The 19,629-nt window shown below is 35.6% G+C and overlaps 2 protein-coding genes across 2 annotated transcripts in view; both read right to left on the bottom strand.

The window, feature by feature from the left end:
* Positions 1-609: 609 nt before the first annotated feature.
* LOC144449505 (large ribosomal subunit protein mL63-like) lies at positions 610-3,688 on the bottom strand. The gene is made up of 3 exons (XM_078140050.1): positions 3,554-3,688; positions 2,313-2,424; positions 610-1,130 (listed from the first exon to the last, which is right to left on the bottom strand). Exons 1-3 carry the CDS (start codon positions 3,622-3,624, stop codon positions 975-977), a joined length of 339 nt encoding a protein of 112 aa, XP_077996176.1. The 5' UTR covers positions 3,625-3,688; the 3' UTR covers positions 610-974.
* A 10,196-nt stretch (positions 3,689-13,884) lies between these two features.
* The window catches only part of LOC144448932 (RING-type E3 ubiquitin-protein ligase PPIL2-like), a 31,258-nt gene continuing 25,513 nt past the window's right edge, over positions 13,885-19,629 (bottom strand). The window contains exons 12-18 of the mRNA XM_078139309.1: positions 19,232-19,321; positions 18,857-18,890; positions 17,518-17,635; positions 16,860-16,916; positions 15,816-15,948; positions 15,075-15,223; positions 13,885-14,506 (exon numbers count right to left, since the gene is read on the bottom strand). Coding sequence (XP_077995435.1) covers positions 14,410-14,506; positions 15,075-15,223; positions 15,816-15,948; positions 16,860-16,916; positions 17,518-17,635; positions 18,857-18,890; positions 19,232-19,321 — 678 coding nt within the window. The 3' untranslated portion in view covers positions 13,885-14,409. The remainder of the gene's footprint in view (positions 14,507-15,074; positions 15,224-15,815; positions 15,949-16,859; positions 16,917-17,517; positions 17,636-18,856; positions 18,891-19,231; positions 19,322-19,629) is intronic.

The raw sequence follows: 19,629 nt of genomic DNA, 5'->3' as shown, positions 1-19,629 counted from the left end.
TTGTTTTCTGAAAGATTAAAAGATTGTTACAGGCAGGAATGGTCGGCGTCTCTACATGAATGCCCTCGTTTACGTTCATATGTTAATTTTAAAACTTTACTTCAACCGGAATTGTACCTTTCATGTATTACTATTCCAAAATTTAAGTTTGATTTGGCCAAATTTCGTTGTTCTAGTCACCCGCTTGCAATTGAAGCTGGTCGACATTATAAACCCCCCATTCCCGCTCATCTTAGATTTTGCCCATACTGTGAAGGGCGTGGTGTGTATATTGTTGAAGATGAGTGTCATTTTCTCTTATTTTGCCCTTTATATGACATATTTAGACATGCACTCATTCCCGATAAATATAGTAACTTTCCAACTAGAGAGAAATGTTTTTTCTTACTGTCTTGTAAGAATGATACTGTTCAATTTAAACTAGCACTATTTATACATGTCTTTTAAATGCCGTCAAGAATTCGTAGCCACTCTGTAACTCTTTCACTCTCTGTATCTTGTTTTGTATATTTTGTTGTGCGATGGGCTAAGGCCTTAGCATATTTGCAATAAACTTTATAGTACAAAGGAAGAGGAGACTAAAGTATTTGTTGTTCCTGTTAACCATCAGCTAACATTCAACAAGTGTTTAATATACTGAAGTGTACAAAATGACCAATCTTTCACTCTACATAAAGCAGCATTTCAGGGGAAATATTTTCTACAACGACAATGTCACAATACTGTTTTGAAAAAAATTTCAATCACAGTCCATTCTTTCTATATGATCTGTTGACTATTAACAGCAAACTGTCAGAAGTCAGTGACACCAGTCCAAAATCAGGACAAACCAAGTACATGATGATCACACACACACAATACTGCCAGCTATTGCTGCTAGCTGTATATCTTAATGAAACTAAGTCATGTATTATCACTCAGTTATCATTTCTCAGTAAAATCCTATTATTTCATTGTTCACATTCATTTTAGGTTCAGAAATCATTTTCCCATTTCTTGGTCACATTAAGATGCCCTAGTAGATCCTCCATCTTTTTATGGTCACGCATTCTTCTTGTTGAGGCTTTAATTTTAGCATATTCCTCAGCTTCCCTCTGATTGGTCAGTTTCTGTTCTTCTACTTGCTCTTCCTGGGAAAGGAATTTCAACATTATATATTAACAATGTACAATAGCAGAGGCAATTGCAGATTTGTGGCCACACAAACCATAATTGTACAGATTGTATTCACATTCAGATAGGAGGTAACTTCTGAATATGAATGTGAATATGACGATAACTTGACACTTGTAACGTACATTACTTCCATCTATTAGCCTATCCCTACTTGTTGACTAAAAATCTACGTTATGAATCTGATGAAACAGGTACAGGTTAGTTTGGTCCTACATTGAACGTAGTACATGTATGCAGTATTTTGAGACCATTCTGACTTCTACCTTTACTCTCTGTCCTGACAAACATGTAGAAAATAGTATCTGTTCCAACAAAATGTGAACACAGCCACTAATATCATTTTCTTTGTACACTACATCGAAGTGAATGTCCCTGACTCAATGCATTGTAAATGAATACTTGGAATTTGAGATGAAAGAATCCTTTATCATGCCTATAAAGTAAATCTTCATGTAAGGACAGCTCACATTTGACAAGCTAGGATATGACAAACTTACACTTAAATTATACTGACATTTAATAGAGGTACATTGTTTGGTATTAAATGCAAAAAAAAGAAAATAGAATTGTTTCTGGTCAGCATGCGCATCACATAAATACCCCCACGTCGGTCTTTTTTTTAGTGTGTTTGTCCAGCCCATGCAGTCTGCAGATCCGAGGGGAAACACAAAAATAACCCTCCCTACTTCTGTGAAGACAACTGCAGAAACAACACACTAAACATGAACAAGCACATTATTATTATTATTTTATTTCTTGTAAGAAAATGTGCTACACGTGTGTCTCAGCGCGTTGTAAAGAACTAAATAAAAAGAACAATAACTGCCATAAATAGCAGATTGAGTGACTAGTTTGTTGAGAATATTTTTTTTTAAATCACATCATCACACCATTTTAGACAAACTGTTCTGACCAGAAACAATTCTTTTTCTTTTTTTTGCCTATAAGTATAACCCAGTGTTTTATGTGCATCAACTTCCAAGTTGCAATATACATTTTTGTACTATTATATTGATAATATTTGCATCTTGAATTTACACAATCAGTGAATCTCTTACTACATTCCAAAATAATAGTTATAGTTTGTATCTGTCTTAGCTTGTCAAAACTAGGAAGCCATATTCACATCTACTTACAACAGTTAAGAAAGGTCTGCTCAATAATAAATCATTTTCAAGTTCTCTTTCTAGTCTCCTTTCCATATTTCTGATCATGAATTTTGTAATGATGCGAGGTCGTCGTTTTTTACTGCAAATGACACAAGAAAAAAGGTATGCAACAAATAAGTCTTGAAAGTGTAATAGATAATTCACATTGTAAAATTGTGATGTTAAAAGTCAAGTGAAAGTGGTTAACCGCATTCAATATAGATTAATTAAAAAAAACACACACATTCACACTGTACCATTGTACTTGCAAGTTATATTAATCATTACCAGTAGAAGAAACATTTTATGTCAAGATTAAAAAGAGATGTCATCAGAAATAAAAAGGGCCAAGTCGAATTTTCTTCCATCACTTAACTTGCTTTAATGCAGAAAACATTTATTTGCATAAAATTTAAGTACATGAGTATTTTACAAGAAAGACAGGGAATTTGCATATCAAATGTTGAAACGGGTGGTCAGTTGTATGTGCTTTGTTTTGGAATACAAGTAGTCATCATTGCATATATATAATGAGATATACGTTGTCATTGGATGCAAGACTCAAATATGTAATGATGACATATACACTGTCATTGGATGTAAGACTCAAATATGTAATGATGAGAAATACACTGTCATTGGATGTAAGACTAAAATGTGTAATGATGAGATAGCTACAATAATTGTAGTGTTTGATGTGATTTTGAGGGCTTTTTCGTCTGTTTTTGGGCCTTTTTTTTCGTTCCGACGTTTAACCCGAATCAAACGCTACAATTCCTCTAACGCAAACGCAAATAGACGGAACAGATTCAGATCTGAATCGCAAAGTTGGGCGGATTTTTCTGCTAAATTACGCCTTACCTGGCACAATATCGGACATTTCCTAACTCCAACATTAATTACGGAGCCTTCAAGACCCAAGAAGTGTTCAGAGGTACCCCAATTCCGTCAAAATCGGTAAATGTAACAACGCATGCAGCATTTTGAAACGAGCCGTGCGCTGACACCTCGCTCACGTTTTCAATGAGCGTTAGAGGAATTGTAGCGTTTGATTTGGGTTGAACGTCGGAACGAAAAAAGGCCCAAAAACAGACGGAAAAGCCCTAAAAATCACATCAAACGCTACAATTATTGCAGCTAATGGTGAGATAGATATACATTGTCATTGGATGTAACACTCAAATAAGCACTAGATTATAAATCTACGGTGTTATCTGTTTAGTTCTTACCCTGTCCATTGTAGACCGGGAACTCTCCGACCAAGTGGTCTATGGGCCATCAAGAATCTTGTCAACCACATTTTGCGTTAGTTGAAAATTTAAATTGACGACGGAGATGCTCTTCGATCGTTTCACATGTTTCGGGACATGCCTTCTGCAATGCAGGCGACGAACAGACATGAACTATTCGACCGCCACCAGTGTCAAACTTAGTTTAACTTTTGTTTTGTTTTTTTACCTCCCATTTAGGGGAGGTTATTTAACTGTCTTTCCACACGATATCTCAAAACTACTGCATCGATTCTAATGAAACTTACATCTTCAACATAACATGGTAATAACAAGAATTGATTGAATTTGGTAAACATTCAATACTGTACTATATTATAACTATACTGCACTGTACTGTACTGTACTGTACTGTACTGTACTGTACTGTACTGTACTGTACTGTACTGTACTGTACTGTAATATTAACCCTTTATATCTTTAATTTAAATTGGCACTCGAGAACAAACATTCTCTATCCCCAATGGGATTCGAACCATGAGCTATATAGAGGTTTATGCTTGGAAGGCGCCGTAATTTATCCGCTACACCATATAATTATAAACATAGGGAAGTTACATGTACATGTACGGTAATATTAACCTATAGATAAAAATAAATCTATATCTCAAACGACATTCGAACCTTAACCACAAAGTACTTTATCAATTGTATCACAGGGAACGTGTAGTTACATATGGTTAACCATTCATTTTCTACTGTACTCAATTTGTGTTAACACAAATGTCAGAATTCTGGCATTCTTAGAACAGTTGATTGCATAGTAGGAAGTTCTTGTACATTTTTAGTCACCCCCCCCCCCCCGAAAGGCCGGGTACTATTACAATGGGCACTACCCATTCGTCCATCCGTCTGTAATATGTAATTTCTCAGACATGCAATATCCAAATCTTTCAAACCTGACACAAAGGTGACATATCACATGCTACATATGCAATGTTAATTTGGTTTTGATATATGCAAAGTTGAATTGACCGAATGGTGGCCATATTTGTACTTAACATTTTTCACTTCACTTTTTAGCAATTATGTGTGCCTAATGTCTTTTTCACTATCAATAGTGCAGAACCCGATAAACATACACATGCATTACTTTTGGTGCTTATATAACTTTTAATTGAATGGCAGCTATATTTGTAGTGAACAGTCATGATTTACCAATTAACACAAAAACGTGGATACGTGGAGACTACTACCCCTGTATTGCCAGGTTTAACCTTTCCTTTTAGACATTGACCTTTGATCTAGACCTTCAGGCTCTGTTACTAAAATGCAACAATTCCCTTTATTATTCACAGACACTTTGTTATTGTGTTACTTGTTTGTTGCCACCAATTTCATGTCTCCATTCAGTCACATATGAGGACGTCGATCGACGGACTATATCTTCTATGAAGACACATATCATAAGTTACATCATTGGCCGGATCATTTATAAGTTATATCCTAGTACCCGATTTAGTTCAGTCAAATGCAAGTGATGGTTACTAGTATGTATACATCAATTCAGTACAATACTGTGGCTATATTTTAAAATGCAGAAAAGCAAGAAACTGACCGGTCCTTTATAAGGAAAGAAAGAAATTGGAACGAATGAGGCACATTAGTGGATTAAAGTTTGTACTCAGTGGAACGAATGAGGCACATTAGTGGATTAAAGTTTGTACTCAGTGGAACGAATGAGGCACATTAGTGGATTAAAGTTTGTACTCAGTGGAACGAATGAGGCACATTAGTAGATTAAAGTTTAATTTGTACTCCGTGAAACGGTCGAATGAGGCACATTAGTAAACAAGTAATATTAAAAGTTTGTACTTCGTGGCATATGGAATACCTTTTTAGTTTTAAAATCTTATAAGTTTGTATATACTTTTCTCTCCCTGAAGAATTCGACGACAATATGTCGTATTCACGAAGTTTATCAAACGAAATTGGGATATGTTATATGTCGCCAACAGTTAATTTAGATAACAGTTGTAAAATTATCCCTTCAATTTGACCCAGATTGGATTCGATTGTGGTATGGGTGAAAACATTGTTTAGATGTTATAGATCAGTGCAGCCAAGCTGGAATGACAGATGACATCAATAATCTCGCCACCATTTAAATTTTATTATCATGTCGAGATGCGACGAGACTTGCACGCTTCCCTGTACTGATCAAGGATGGGCATATGAAGAGACGCTATGCATGGAACACTAGACGAGTTCTTGGATATGGTCACGTGACTGTCTCCGAATTTAGAACCGCCAGCGCTTTACTTGACACCTGACGTACTGTAAACATAGATACGCGCCAAGGACTTACATCTTTCGTGATGTAAAGTGTTAATGCCCATTTTGATAATGAATTCCGATGAACTGCTTCTAAAAATCGACCCTAAAGTACAGAAACAGAGGAAGGTAAAACTGACTGAAAAACAGTGAAAGAAAAGTGAAGTCTCTCCTGTACGCAGTAATTATTCAGCATACATCACCTTATTTTGAACTTGAGACACAGCGTTCTATTTACAAAGGTTACGACGATGGCTCGACGTACTTGTACATATGAAGAAAAATGTTTTCCGTTTGCATCGACGGAGGCGGATGAGTGTCGTCGTCATGGATACGAATTGTGTGATAAGACTTTGGGCAATGGCGCATATGCTAGGGTTAAGCTGGCGTACGTTACAGAGTCGAAGATGGAGAGAAATGCAAAACTGGCGAGTGACCTAAGGAGGAAAGGGCATAATATGGTATGTAAAGAAACTCCCAAATATCAAATATCTCGATAGTTGTTTCTAAGACATTAATAAATGTGCAACTTGACTAAGGGCCATTTAGTCGGATTCCATGTTAATGTCACTTGTCTCAATATTTTGACTTAAACTTTGTCTAATCACAGACAATGAATTTTGATTTGTTGTTTTTTCAGGTTGCTATTAAGATTATTCCACGAAAAGATGCACCATCGGAGTATATAATGAAGTTCTTACAAAGAGAAGTAGAATGTATGAAGACTGTTTATCGACATGAACATTTGGTAAGTGAAGTGTCATCGGGCCAAACGGCACATCTCCCGTATATTAAACTTTATGGTGTAGAAGGCATTGTTTAAGTCTAAGTTACAAAACTGATTAATAAACTCAAGTACGTATATGTATAAATAGATAAATAAATAAATGAATGAATGAATGAATGAAAGCTGTCAACAAGGCTGAATACAGCTATATAGAAGTATGTCTGTGAATGGGCTCAGAAATTCACAACAAATAAGCTTACAGACACTGTGATGATGGACCAGAGAACAAATACTAAAACATGCATGTCTAAATAATTTCATTCAAACTTGCTGCCTTGCTCAGAGACCAACACCACCATACATGAAGCTTTATCTTTTGCAACTATTTGCTTAAAACTCAGATCCTGCTGTATGAGACATTCCACAGTGATTTGAGAGTATACTTGGTAATAGAGTTTGCTGCTGGAGGTGACCTACTGGAATACATCAATAGCACCTCACTCAAGAATGGTTTGGGTGGCTTGGGCGAAGATTTGTCAAGGAAATTGTTTAGACAATTGGTGTCTGGTATAGCACATTGCCATCAATTAAATGTTGTTCACAGGTGAGTTTAATTAATCATAGTGTTAACAGTACACAAAACTTCACTATTAAAGTTTCCCATCCCAAATGTGTGAGTCAGGGAAGTAGTGTGTAAACAACGAGTGAGCAAGAAAGCATTATGATTTAGAACACACACAAAAAATGAACCACTAAATGAATGACTTCATGTATCATTCTCCTTTTATCTATATCACAGGGATTTAAAATGTGAAAATGTGTTACTGGACGAATACAACAATGTCAAGATAACAGGTACATATGATTTTCACATTAAAACAATAAAAGGTGACATATAAGTTTTGATGTCACTCTTTTGACGATCAGTGATGTTTGGAAGGTATCGACTGGAGGATTTTAAATAGCAGAATGGTGTACATGTATAATATAAAAGATAGTCAACTATACAATGCTTGAATGATTGTCACACATAAAGTTTTTCATTACTAACCCCAATACCTTTCTTTGTGAAAATATGACAACCAACACTTCTGCTGCATTCTCCAATCTACATGTATGTTTTTGCATCGGTTGCAGACCTACTCCGTGGCTTTACATAACCGTATACAGCTGATACTGTGGTGTATTCATTCTGATCTATTTAATGTTTAATTGTGCAACAAGCTACTTGTTCATGACAATTTTATATGAAATGTATACAAAATATATTGAGCCCAATTGTGATAAATAAGCATAAACAGACCAATTTTAGCACTTGTTATCTGTATCATACACTGGAATAATAGAGTAATGATTTCCCTTCAAGTTATTATTTTTCTTCTTCTTCTTCTTCTTCTTCTTCTTCTTCTTCTTCTTCTTCTTCTTCTTCTTCTTCTTCTTCTTCTTCTTCTTCTTCTTCTTCTTCTTCTTCTTCTTCTTCTTCTTCTTCTTCTTCTTCTTCTTCTTCTTCTTCTTCTTCTTCTTCAGATTTTGGGTTTGCAGTTCGTATTTCGAACAATAAATCTCAACTTTTGAAGACATTTTGTGGTTCCTATGCATATGCTGCTCCTGAAATCTTGAGTGCAACAAATTATGATGGAAAACTTGCTGATATTTGGAGCCTGTAAGTAAATACTAAGACATATTGCATTTACATTTCATGAAGGCGAACTGTAGTCAGCTAGCTACTTTATAGCAATGTTGCTATTCGATATTGACCTGTGGAGGGCCAGTGTTTCAATCCCAGGTTGTCTACTTTACAGCAATGTTGCTATTCGATATTAACCTGTGGAGGGCCAGTGTTTCAATCCCAGGTTGTTGAATCATGTACATGTATAAGGATTATTCTTTAGTTCTGGACCAACTTTTCTATAATTCTGTCAGACATTGGTTTTTTACACTTATGTTTTAATCCAATCCAACCCGGGCCTTTATTTCTAAATGGCGACTGTCCATCACTTGACATTCTTAGTAGTAGTTTAGAGTTTCAATATGGCGACTGTCCATCACTAGACATTCTTAGTAGTAGTTTAGAGTTTCAATATGGCGACTGTCCATCACTAGACATTCTTAGTAGTAGTTTAGAGTTTCAATATGGCGACTGTCCATCACTAGACATTCTTAGTAGTAGTTTAGAGTTTCAATATGGCGACTGTCCATCACTAGACATTCTTAGTAGTACATGTAGTTCAGTTTCAATATGGCGACTGTCCATCACTAGACATTCTTAGTAGTAGTTTAGAGTTTCAATATGGCGACTGTCCATCACTAGACATTCTTAGTAGTAGTTTAGAGTTTCAATATGGCGACTGTCCATCACTAGACATTCTTAGTAGTACATGTAGTTCAGTTTCAATATGGCGACTGTCCATCACTAGACATTCTTAGTAGTACATGTAGTTCAGAGTTTCAATATGGCGACTGTCCATCACTAGACATTCTTAGTAGTAGTTTAGAGTTTCAATCAAAAATCAAATCTAAACAAATCATTTATTGACATTTTTAGTTATTAACACGTAGTATATAACATTGATGTAGCTGTCAGATTAAATGTTGATTTACATTTCCTTATCAGCGGTGTAATACTTTTTGCAATGGTGAATGGAAAGTTGCCGTTTAATGATGGAGATTTGACCAAATTATTACAACAAACACGACAGAGTTCAAAGCTCGAATTCAAGCCATGGATAACAACAGGTAAATTTATATTGATCAGTACAGTCATGGATAACAACAGGTAAATTTATATTGATCATTATAGTCATGGATAACAGCAAGTAAATTTATATTGATCAGTACAGTCATGGATAACAACAGGTAAATTTATATTGATCATTATAGTCATGGATAACAGCAAGTAAATTTATATTGATCAGTACAGTCATGGATAACAACAGGTAAATTTATATTGATCATTATAGTCATGGATAACAGCAAGTAAATTTATATTGATCAGTACAGTCATGGATAACAACAGGTAAATTTATATTGATCAGTACAGTCATGGATAACAACAGGTAAATTTATATTGATCGGTACAGTCATGGATAACAACAGGTAAATTAGTTATAGCCAAATTACTGAAAATAATCAATTATGCAAATGAGTCATTAAAACTATAAGCTATATTATTAAACTTTACACTTTGTTATCATCAACGTATAATGTAGCATATTATATTGAATTTGACGGGCACATTCTTAAGATATAGCCTAATTACCGAAATCCATTAACTATGTAAATATCTCATCAATATTAGTGACATGTTTACCAACACTTAAGCAGTTTAGCCATTACCCTAAAGAATATGTGCACCATATTTCATTTGAACTGAGCCAGCCATTTTTGAGAAAACGATGATACAGACAGACAGGTGGATAGACACACAGACAGACAGACTTTTCATCCCTAATATATAATCTTCCTTACGGAAGGTAAAACTTACCTATTTCTAGTGGGAATCGAACCCAGGACCTCCTGACTACTAATCTTAAACTCTAGCAACTATGCCACAGGGAGGCGGTGTTAAAAATGTTTTCCATCAAAATATTTGTACAGGGGAGGGTCATATTTTAGAGAAAGGAATTTGAGGGTCACTTTGTAGCACAACAGACTAGGGAGGAGTGTCATATTTTATGCCAGAGACCTGGCTTGATTCTCCCCCCCCCCATCTTGGGGGGGGGGGGGGGATTAGGAAGTGTACCCCTGAGTGACAGTTCCATGGTTAATAGAGCATATCATTGATACTTTAAGGCCAAGTCCAGTTCATATCTCTCATGTTGAACTCATAAGGTAGGATTCCTGGCAATACAAAGACATCCACATTTTAGGGTGTATAGTTTTCCTGGCAATACAATGACATCCACACTTTGGAGTGTGTAGTTTTCCTGATGATACAAAGACATCCACACTTTGGGGTGTGTAGTTCTGTGTATGAACAGCATATAGATTTGAAGTTGTTTAATATCGTTAAAAGTTTGAACATTTTTGATAAGTTAAATGTTTGAAGTTATTAAATAAAGTTGGAGGTTGGAAGATATCCACTAAAGTTTATGTATTGACACATCATATTTGTGTGGGTGACAGTTTGTAATACCGGTAGTTATACACCTGATGGATGGACTCACACACACACACACACACACACACACACACACACACACACACACACACACACACACACACACACACACACACACACACACACACACACACTCTGGTACATGGTGTATAAAAGATTGGATTGAGACTTCTAGTTTATCAGTACTAATTCAGTACACACAAATGGCTTGAATCTTCGACTGGTTTCGTATCATGAGCAGACTTTTTAAAATATATTTTTAGAGAAATTACTAAGACTAATTGGTTATCACTCTAATTTCAGATTGCCAAGACCTTATACGTAAGTTACTTAGAGTGAAACCACTGTCCAGACCAAAAACACAGGAAATCCTTCGCCATGCATGGATGACAACCGGACAACCAAAGAGTGCTAGACTACAGGTGAAAAGAAAACATGTTTTTTAACAATCATACAAGATAACATTCCTCAGAATATCAAAACAGAAAGAGAGTAAAAGTTCACAATGTTGATAGTGTAAATTGTGTTTCAGACTCTGCTAAATATGTATATTTTACTATTTGCATGCCTCCCTATTTCATTATTTCATTTACATTTATCAGAAACTTATGATGTACACCGATGTATGTAAACTATCACCAGAAGATCTAAGTGTTGAAGACATAGAAGATGAAAATGAATCAGATGAATTAATCGATTTCCATTGTGATGTTACACCTATGGTACCCAGGAAAGATCCCTCACTAAGAATGTCAAAAACACCCGGATGTAGGGAAAGGAAATTTGTACCACCACCTAGAGGTAAATTGTTGTTTAGTATTTGGTTCCTTGATTTACAAATCATAGAGAGTCGATTTTTAAATTGCCAAAGTGATATTCCCAACTCTTTCATAATCTTGTCATTTATGTGTTTTCTTGTTTAATGTTTAGCTACTGTACCACACAAATTTGATGGCCCAAACTGTGCAGATCTGGTGTTGAATGGTGAGAACGTATTGCCATGTGCCAGCAACCGTAAACCCACTTCAGGTGGAGATGCGGTACATACAACTGGTCCTAAAAATTCAGCAGTAAAAGCAAATTCTTCAAAACAGAAATCACCATCTTCGATGGCAAAATTACTTCAGCAGAAGCGAAAGAAAGCCAACGAAGTTCGATGTAAAAAGATTCTTGATGCCCAAGCAGCTGGAGAAACACTCACTGCCCAAAATGTGTTTAAAAAATCACAGAATACTGCATCGACAATGAACAAAAATACAGAAAAGGATCGAAGCCAGTTGGAAAAAAAGAAGAAAGAACTGAGGCGGAAGTTGTTGGGAATACCAATATACTTTGGGGATTACAAAGACCTGCTAAAACTAACAGACAGCAAGAAGAACAAGCAGCAGATAATACTGAACCCTGTGAAAGGAGAGAGAGGAGGTATTCAACAAAAGAGCCTCAACCATGCAGAAGCTCGTGTTGGTCTCCCAAACATTGGTACCGGCATGCCACTACCCCCATTACCACCATACTTTAAAGAAAAACAGAGAGAAAAAGAGTTTGAGACTGTGTCTTTCAGATACAAATACTCGAGGGAGAAAAAAGTAGAAGAATCTACCAAGTCAATTGATAAGCCCCTACTAAGAAAAAGGAGGGAAGAAAAGGTAGTACCGAAATCATCTCCACCAAGTAAATATTACCTGTTCAGAGCAAAGCAGGCACTGGAGAAGCACTGCAAAAGTTTGACAAGCAATAATGTGAAAGATGTGGAGCGAGATGCAGGTGTGGGTGACAGACCTACAGTGAAAATGTTGCCAAAACCAAGAGAAATAAAACAGAAATACTTTTTACCGTACATGCAACCTTATCACAGAAAAGGAAACTTCCCTTGTTTACAGAAGAAACAGGCTGCAGTTGTTGTCAACTAACTTGCATAGTTGTTACTTGCTTTGTCTAAATATTTTTAGTCACAAAACGTTGTGAAAATAAAAGGACCATTTTTGTTTCATATTATTATCCAATTGGTTATTTCAAATTGGTACCAAAATCAGTTTTTTACTGTATGCCATTAACTCGGGTCCAGAGTAGATCTATTTGCCTTATGTCAACATCGGTGCATTTTTCCTGCTAAATTTTTGTACAATAGTTTTGATATATGTCAAGTGAGGATTATTGAATAAATCAATTTATTTCAGGAATGTATACTGATAGAAAAGGGTACTTGAGCAGATTACATAAGCAATGATGTTGAGGGCACTGTTCAGAAGCTTTGCTATCAGTCATGTCATTGTTAGAAATTCATGTACATCATTAAACAAATTATTGTGGACATTGGGAAATAACATTTGGGAATGAAATAATTTGATAGGTAGGTAAACAAGTCTCATATCTCACAGTACATGTAGGTACATGTATGTTGTCAAGTCTCATCTCAGTATATGTAGGTATGTTGTCAAGTTTCATCTCAGTATATGTAGCTATGTTGTCAAGTCTCACATCTCACAGCTCATGTAGGTATGTTGTCAAGTCTCACATCTCAGCACATGTAGCTATGTTGTCAAGTCTCACATCTCACAGCTCATGTAGGTATGTTGTCAAGTCTCACATCTCAGCACATGTAGCTATGTTGTCAAGTCTCACATCTCACAGTACATGTAGGTATGTTGTCAAGTCTCACATCTCAGCACATGTAGCTATGTTGTCAAGTCTCACATCTCACAGTACATGTAGGTATGTTGTCAAGTCTCACATCTCACAGCTCATGTAGGTATGTTGTCAAGTCTCACATCTCAGCACATGTAGCTATGTTGTCAAGTCTCACATCTCACAGTACATGTAGGTATGTTGTCGAGTGTCGAGTCTCACAGTGCATGCTGTCAATTCTCACATCTCACACTATAACTTTTCCTGCATATAAGTATCCATGAACTTTGTCATCTTGAATAATCAAGGCATCAGGTTTACCATTTGAGGGTGATCTTATATGTTAGACTGACACACACGAGTTTCAATGACTTTCCCCTCATGGTATTTGATGGAGAGATAGTTATCATAGTCATAATGCCTTCATTATTCAAGATGGAACTTTGTCAAAATCTGCACATTCACTGACATTTGCAACTTTCTTGACTGAAAACATGTTTCCTTTCTGTTTAGCACATCCAGAAATTGAACTTGAAATAAGAAAATATGCTTTTATTCTGTATAAGTCAATAATTTCACTACAGTAAATAATTAATAATATCACAATGAGAATGTCAAAATGGTGGTTATTTTCATATCATTTACTGCATAGTAACAATGTTATACTCCAAACAGGGTGGTTGTTTCATTTCATATGCTACATGGTAACAAGTTTGAACTCCAATTATGGTGGTTGTTTCATTTCATGTGCTACATATTAACTATGTTGAACTCCAAATATGGTGGTTGTTTCATGTAATAAGCTACATGGTAACAATGTTGGACTACATATATGGTATGCTGTTTACATCACATTCTGAACAACACAACTGGACCAAAAGTGGTAAACACAATTTTACCAAATATGTTATGTTGTTTTTATACAAGAGAACACAAATATGGTATTTTTGAATTCATAGCAAAAATGGCATGATTGGGCTTAGAATATGATATTCTTTTTTTCATCAATACCATGTCCATATCTGTATACATCACAACCTTAGTTCTTTGTTACCATGAACTAAAACTGCCAAATCCACCAGCTCCTTTGGCTTTTTTCTTTGAAGAATACTTTGTTGCTTCTTCTTCAGATATCCTTTTGGATGTGCTGCATGAAAACAGAATTTGCCGATTTCAATAACATTTCAGCGTTTGTATCAGTTACTGTGTAAAGGTAAATCAATTGAAAAACTGGCATTTGTTTTATTTTGGCAGGAAACAATAGATCATTGGGGCGGGGGGGGGGGGGGGGGGGGGGCTGCAAGGGCTGCAACAATGTCCTCAACCATTATTTAGATTATAAACACCAGTGTTCTGTATTAACCTATCAAAGTTTGACCGCTAAACACAACTGTTGCTTCAACAAAAGACAACTGTTATTTTCCTTTTATCAATTTATATGTTCTGTAGATTTGCCTAATTCATCATCACCCGTAGGTTGAACTTGTAGAACAGGTGAACACAAGTTTTCGTAGAGCACAGCTTTGGTGAGCTTAACAATCTAGCCTACATGCAGCATGTCCCAGTAAATACTGTATGTATGTGAGATATGAAGGACCTACACCCTGGACTTCTTCTATGTATAGGGCATGTTAAGAGCATACCTTGTGATTTGACTAACTACATATTTATAGTGTACTGGTGACAAAACTACTGTAAATCATGTAGAAACTCACCTTGCTGATGTTGAGATATATTTGCCAACACCAGATCTATAAACTTTAGGTGCTTCATCCACTTTTGGTGCAACTGACACTGTTGCCGATGCTCTCTTTTTTGCTTCTTCTTCTTTAGCCTTGACATCTTTTTCTCTCTCGTCCCTCAGCTGAAAATTAGACAATGTCTAATGTTTATTTGCATTCTCACAAACCAGAGCTGATACTTCTTCTGTGACACTGCGAAATAACAAGCTCTGGCAACATGCAACGAACAAAACATTATTTTAGATTAGTAATAAATATTCATGGGTGATGACATCATGACAATCTGACCAATCAACAACCTACTGTTTAAATACACTATGTGGTATAGTGTAAAGCATATTCTCCGTGTATCTAATGCTGATTGGCGACTATTTATACCTGACTTGTTGCTGTGAATGAAATAAATGACTGGATTGGTTGCTGTGTTGATCTACAAAGTGACCGAATTAGCTATTCATAAATAATGACGATGGTTCATTTGTGTCTGAGTACTTTACTTTTCAGTCCGGAAGATTTATGAATTTAATGTCACTACAAAGTGTAAGACTTTATGCTACAACAATTATTGGCACAAACAGAGAATTTCATTTTTTTCCTGTAACAAGCTTTTGCTTCCAAAGTTTTGGGCTATCCCCCCAATCATGTCTATTGAGTTCATCTATAGACAGTACAGTCTAGGATTCAAAAAAGAAGTATGTGCTGGTTGATTCTTACTGCCAAATCAACCTCATCAAACGGGTTGACAAAAACAGAGATTGATTCAATCTTGATATCTTCTTTGGGTTTATCTTTCTTGTCAGTTTCTACAGCCTCCATACTGGTGAGTGTATCTAGACCACCAACAACTCTATGTAAAAGAAAACAAAAACAGATAAATAGAATGAATGACTCTGAAAGTAGCTGAATATGATATTTTATTGTATTGATTGAGGAATTAAATTCATCACTATATCTGTAATAACTGAGTACCAAAGTTACTTATACCAGGCAATCATAGATTTGTAGTAAATTCATCACAATATCTGTATTAACTGAGTACCAAAGTTACTTATACCAGGCAATCATAGATTTGTAGTAAATTCATCACTATATCTGTAGTAACTGAGTACCAAAGTTACTTATACCAGGCAATCATAGATTTGTAGTAAATTCATCACTATATCTGTAATAACTGAGTACCAAAGTTACTTATAGTTATACCAGGCATTCATAGATTTGTAGTAAATTCATCACTATATCTGTAGTAACTGAGTACCAAAGTTACTTATACCAGGCATTCATAGATTTGTAGTAAATTCATCACTATATCTGTAGTAACTGAGCACCAAACAAACATTAAGGATTTTAACAAAAAGTCATGGATTTATTACTGTATTGACTTATTTTAACAACTGCTGTATAAAGATCATGGCTATATCATAGCGCGCACACACACACACACACACACACACACACACACACACACACACACATTGCGACATGAATACAAATCAAATGGTTCTATTTATTTTTTATCTTTAGTCTGTTTACTTGATGTCAAAATCATGAAACAAATTTCGGTTATAATCTTTCCAAATATTAATTATGTCAGAACATATATTATCTGAAATGTATAATTTATAATGTCAGTTGTATGTTTGAGAGGTCATTAGTCATCAACACTATGCAACTTGACGTGAATTTATTTTACCAGCACAACTTTCAATACTAACATAACTAATGGTACAAATCTACTCCTAGACTACAATTTGTACTTACTTGCCAAACACTGTATGTTTGTTGTCTAGATGTCTACAAGATCTGAAGGTTATGAAGCTGAAAATGAAATAAAAAAACTGTATGAATTAAGGGACCGTCAACAATGTCGCACAAACTCAACAAATGAACATCGTTTGTTTAGAACAAAACGGCCTCCCCTAAACGATTGTTCACAAGTGCCACATCACACGTTTATAAATGATATAAACCACGATGAAAACTGTAGCGGTCACACCACTACGATTGATGCTATGTAAAAACATGATGGTTAAAACATGAAGTTCCAAACTTATGAACTTATTGTTATCTTATCAGTACAGTAAGATCAGATCAGATTAGATCATTCTTTTGTTTAGGACCAACTTTTTTTCAACAGCTCTGCCACACAACTGTTTTTCTCACATTTACTCTAATCCTAATTTAATACAGGCCTTTATACTACATAGGGACTGGGCACTATTAAAATAATGTCACATCGGCAATAAATCTTATTCTATTGGTACACTGTACTTGACAAAGATAATATTACAATATAGCTTCACTATAAGCTTATCTTCAAAACAAGACTTGGGAGGGAGGGAGAGTGCAGAGGACATTTTTTAATTAAAAAAGATAACTGAGCTTAAAATTAAAAAAAGAAGAAGATGAAACAACTTACAATTGTGACTTGTTTGTATTAGTGCCTGAATTTGCCATACTGAGGACACCTCTTCCTGAGTGTGTCAAGTTTGGTTTGAATTCATCTTTGAATGGTTTACCCCATGCTGAATCACCACCTAGAATTATGAAAATACAACATTATATATCTGCTACTCTGAGGTACACTCATTGAAATGTTGAAGATGACAAGGAGTTCATTTACATCACAACTCTACTTCTTCAATATAGAGGGTATACTTCTGGGAAAGGTAAATTGTGTTTTCACCAATTTACATCACTTTTCTAGTGCAAACTTGAGGGCATACTTCTGGGAAAGGTAAATTGTGTTTTCACCAATTTACATCACTTTTCTAGTGCAAACTTGAGGGCATACTTCTGTGAAAGGTAAATTGTGTTTTCACAAATTTACATCACTTTTCTTGTGCAAACTTGAGGGTATACTTCTGGGAAAGGTAAATTGTGTTTTCACCAATTTACATAACTTTTTCTAGTGCAAACTTGAGCGCACGATTTATTGGTAAGGTCTATCGACTTGAGTGTAGTCTCATGAATTGACATCACTTATCTACTATAATACTTGTGGCAATGATTTCTTCAAAATGTATAGATTTATGCTTGCATGCATTCTCATCACTACTCTACTTTATTTCCAGAGAGCATAAGTCACAAGGTTTGATTAACTTGTGATTTGAACAGTTACTAATCACTATTCTACTTCACCACTCAAGGACATAAATCTAAAGGTCTATTGATGTGTCACTTGAAAAGTTATTAATCACTGCTCTACTTCACCACTACAGGGCATAAGTCATAAGTAAGGAATAAACAAAATTCAGGGGGGTGGCGGGGGGAAGAAAATATTTTGGGCAGAAATGTTTTTGCAGCCCCCCCCCCCCCCCCCCCCCCCCACCACCACACACACACACACACACACACACACACACACACACACATTATTGAAAGCCATAAAATACTTGGATAGAGATTTAGGCATACACAAGCACATTGGCAGTCACCCACCTCAAGATAATTCAATATATATATACAGGTTTAAGAACTAATTGTGGTGAAGCCGTTGGGAATTTTAGAAATTTACTTGGTAAATGAATGCTCCTAGTGTTAAATTTATACAAATCACAAGCAAAGTATTTCATGATCCCCCTTTTAGACCATCAGAATTTTCAAGGCCTCCCACACCCTTTGCACCCACAATTTATTTTGTGGCCCCCACATCAGCAACTCAGACCTCCAATCCCACTGTAAATTCTGCTCATTCCCTAAGGTCTTTTGAATTGTCCTTTGAAAGTTACTAATCACTAATCACACTATGTACATACCTTTTCCTGTACCCTCTGGATCCCCTCCTTGTATCTGAAATTGCAACAAAATAGTTTCAAAACTTACAGTAAAGACTGTATAGATAAGAGAAGCATGGTATCCATCTCATTTACTCTTGACTTTGGGAAGAAAACTATGGAGAACAACATTTCTTTGACCTTTGACATAGAGAGTAGAATTAAAATAACCTCCACCCCACAAAATATCTTTAAAAAATATTGTAATAAAAATGGCCACATTCATGCAAGGTCATGATCGGAGGTGACAATTACTGATCACAGAAAGGTCTGCACAACGAATTGGTCAAGATCTACTGTAATGGTTTATTCAGGTTACATATTCAATTTCCAGTTTCACAATACATTTTGACTTACCATAAAATTCCTGATAGATCTATGAAAAGTGGTATTATTGTAATAACCTCTTGAACTCAACAGAATGAAGTTCTCGCATGTTTTTGGTACCTAGGTAAAAATAAAATTAAAAATCTGTCACTGGCTTAGAAACTTTTTGCGACTGTTCTTCCTTAAAATAAGACTTTCTGTTCATCATGTTTATCACTACATTTTGGTCTTGCCATGATATGTCTTAGTAACATAGTCTGTATGTCAATATGCTACATTTTGGTCTTGTCATGATATGTCTTAGTAACATAGTCTGTATGTCAATATGCTACATTTTGGTCTTGTCATGATATGTCTTACTAACATAGTCTGTATGTCAATATGCTACATTTTGGTCTTGTCATGATACTAACATAGTCTGTATGTCA

This window comes from Glandiceps talaboti, chromosome 18 (assembly GCF_964340395.1).
Source record: "Glandiceps talaboti chromosome 18, keGlaTala1.1, whole genome shotgun sequence".
NCBI lineage: Eukaryota > Metazoa > Hemichordata > Enteropneusta > Spengelidae > Glandiceps > Glandiceps talaboti.
The sequence above is the reverse complement of the archived record's forward strand: the minus strand, read 5'-3'. Positions and strand labels throughout refer to the sequence as shown.

What these genes read in the sequence shown, in the direction of transcription:
- LOC144449505 (XM_078140050.1), bottom strand. Translation starts at nt 3,624, where the DNA reads ATGTGGTTGACAAGATTCTTGATGGCCCATAGACCACTTGGTCGGAGA. An exon ending in CCCGGTCTACAATGGACAGG is followed by an intron (nt 2,425 to 3,553) that starts GTAAGAACTAAA and finishes TGTCATTTGCAG; the next exon opens with TAAAAAACGACGACCTCGCA. An exon ending in GCAGACCTTTCTTAACTGTT is followed by an intron (nt 1,131 to 2,312) that starts GTAAGTAGATGT and finishes TTCCTTTCCCAG; the next exon opens with GAAGAGCAAGTAGAAGAACA.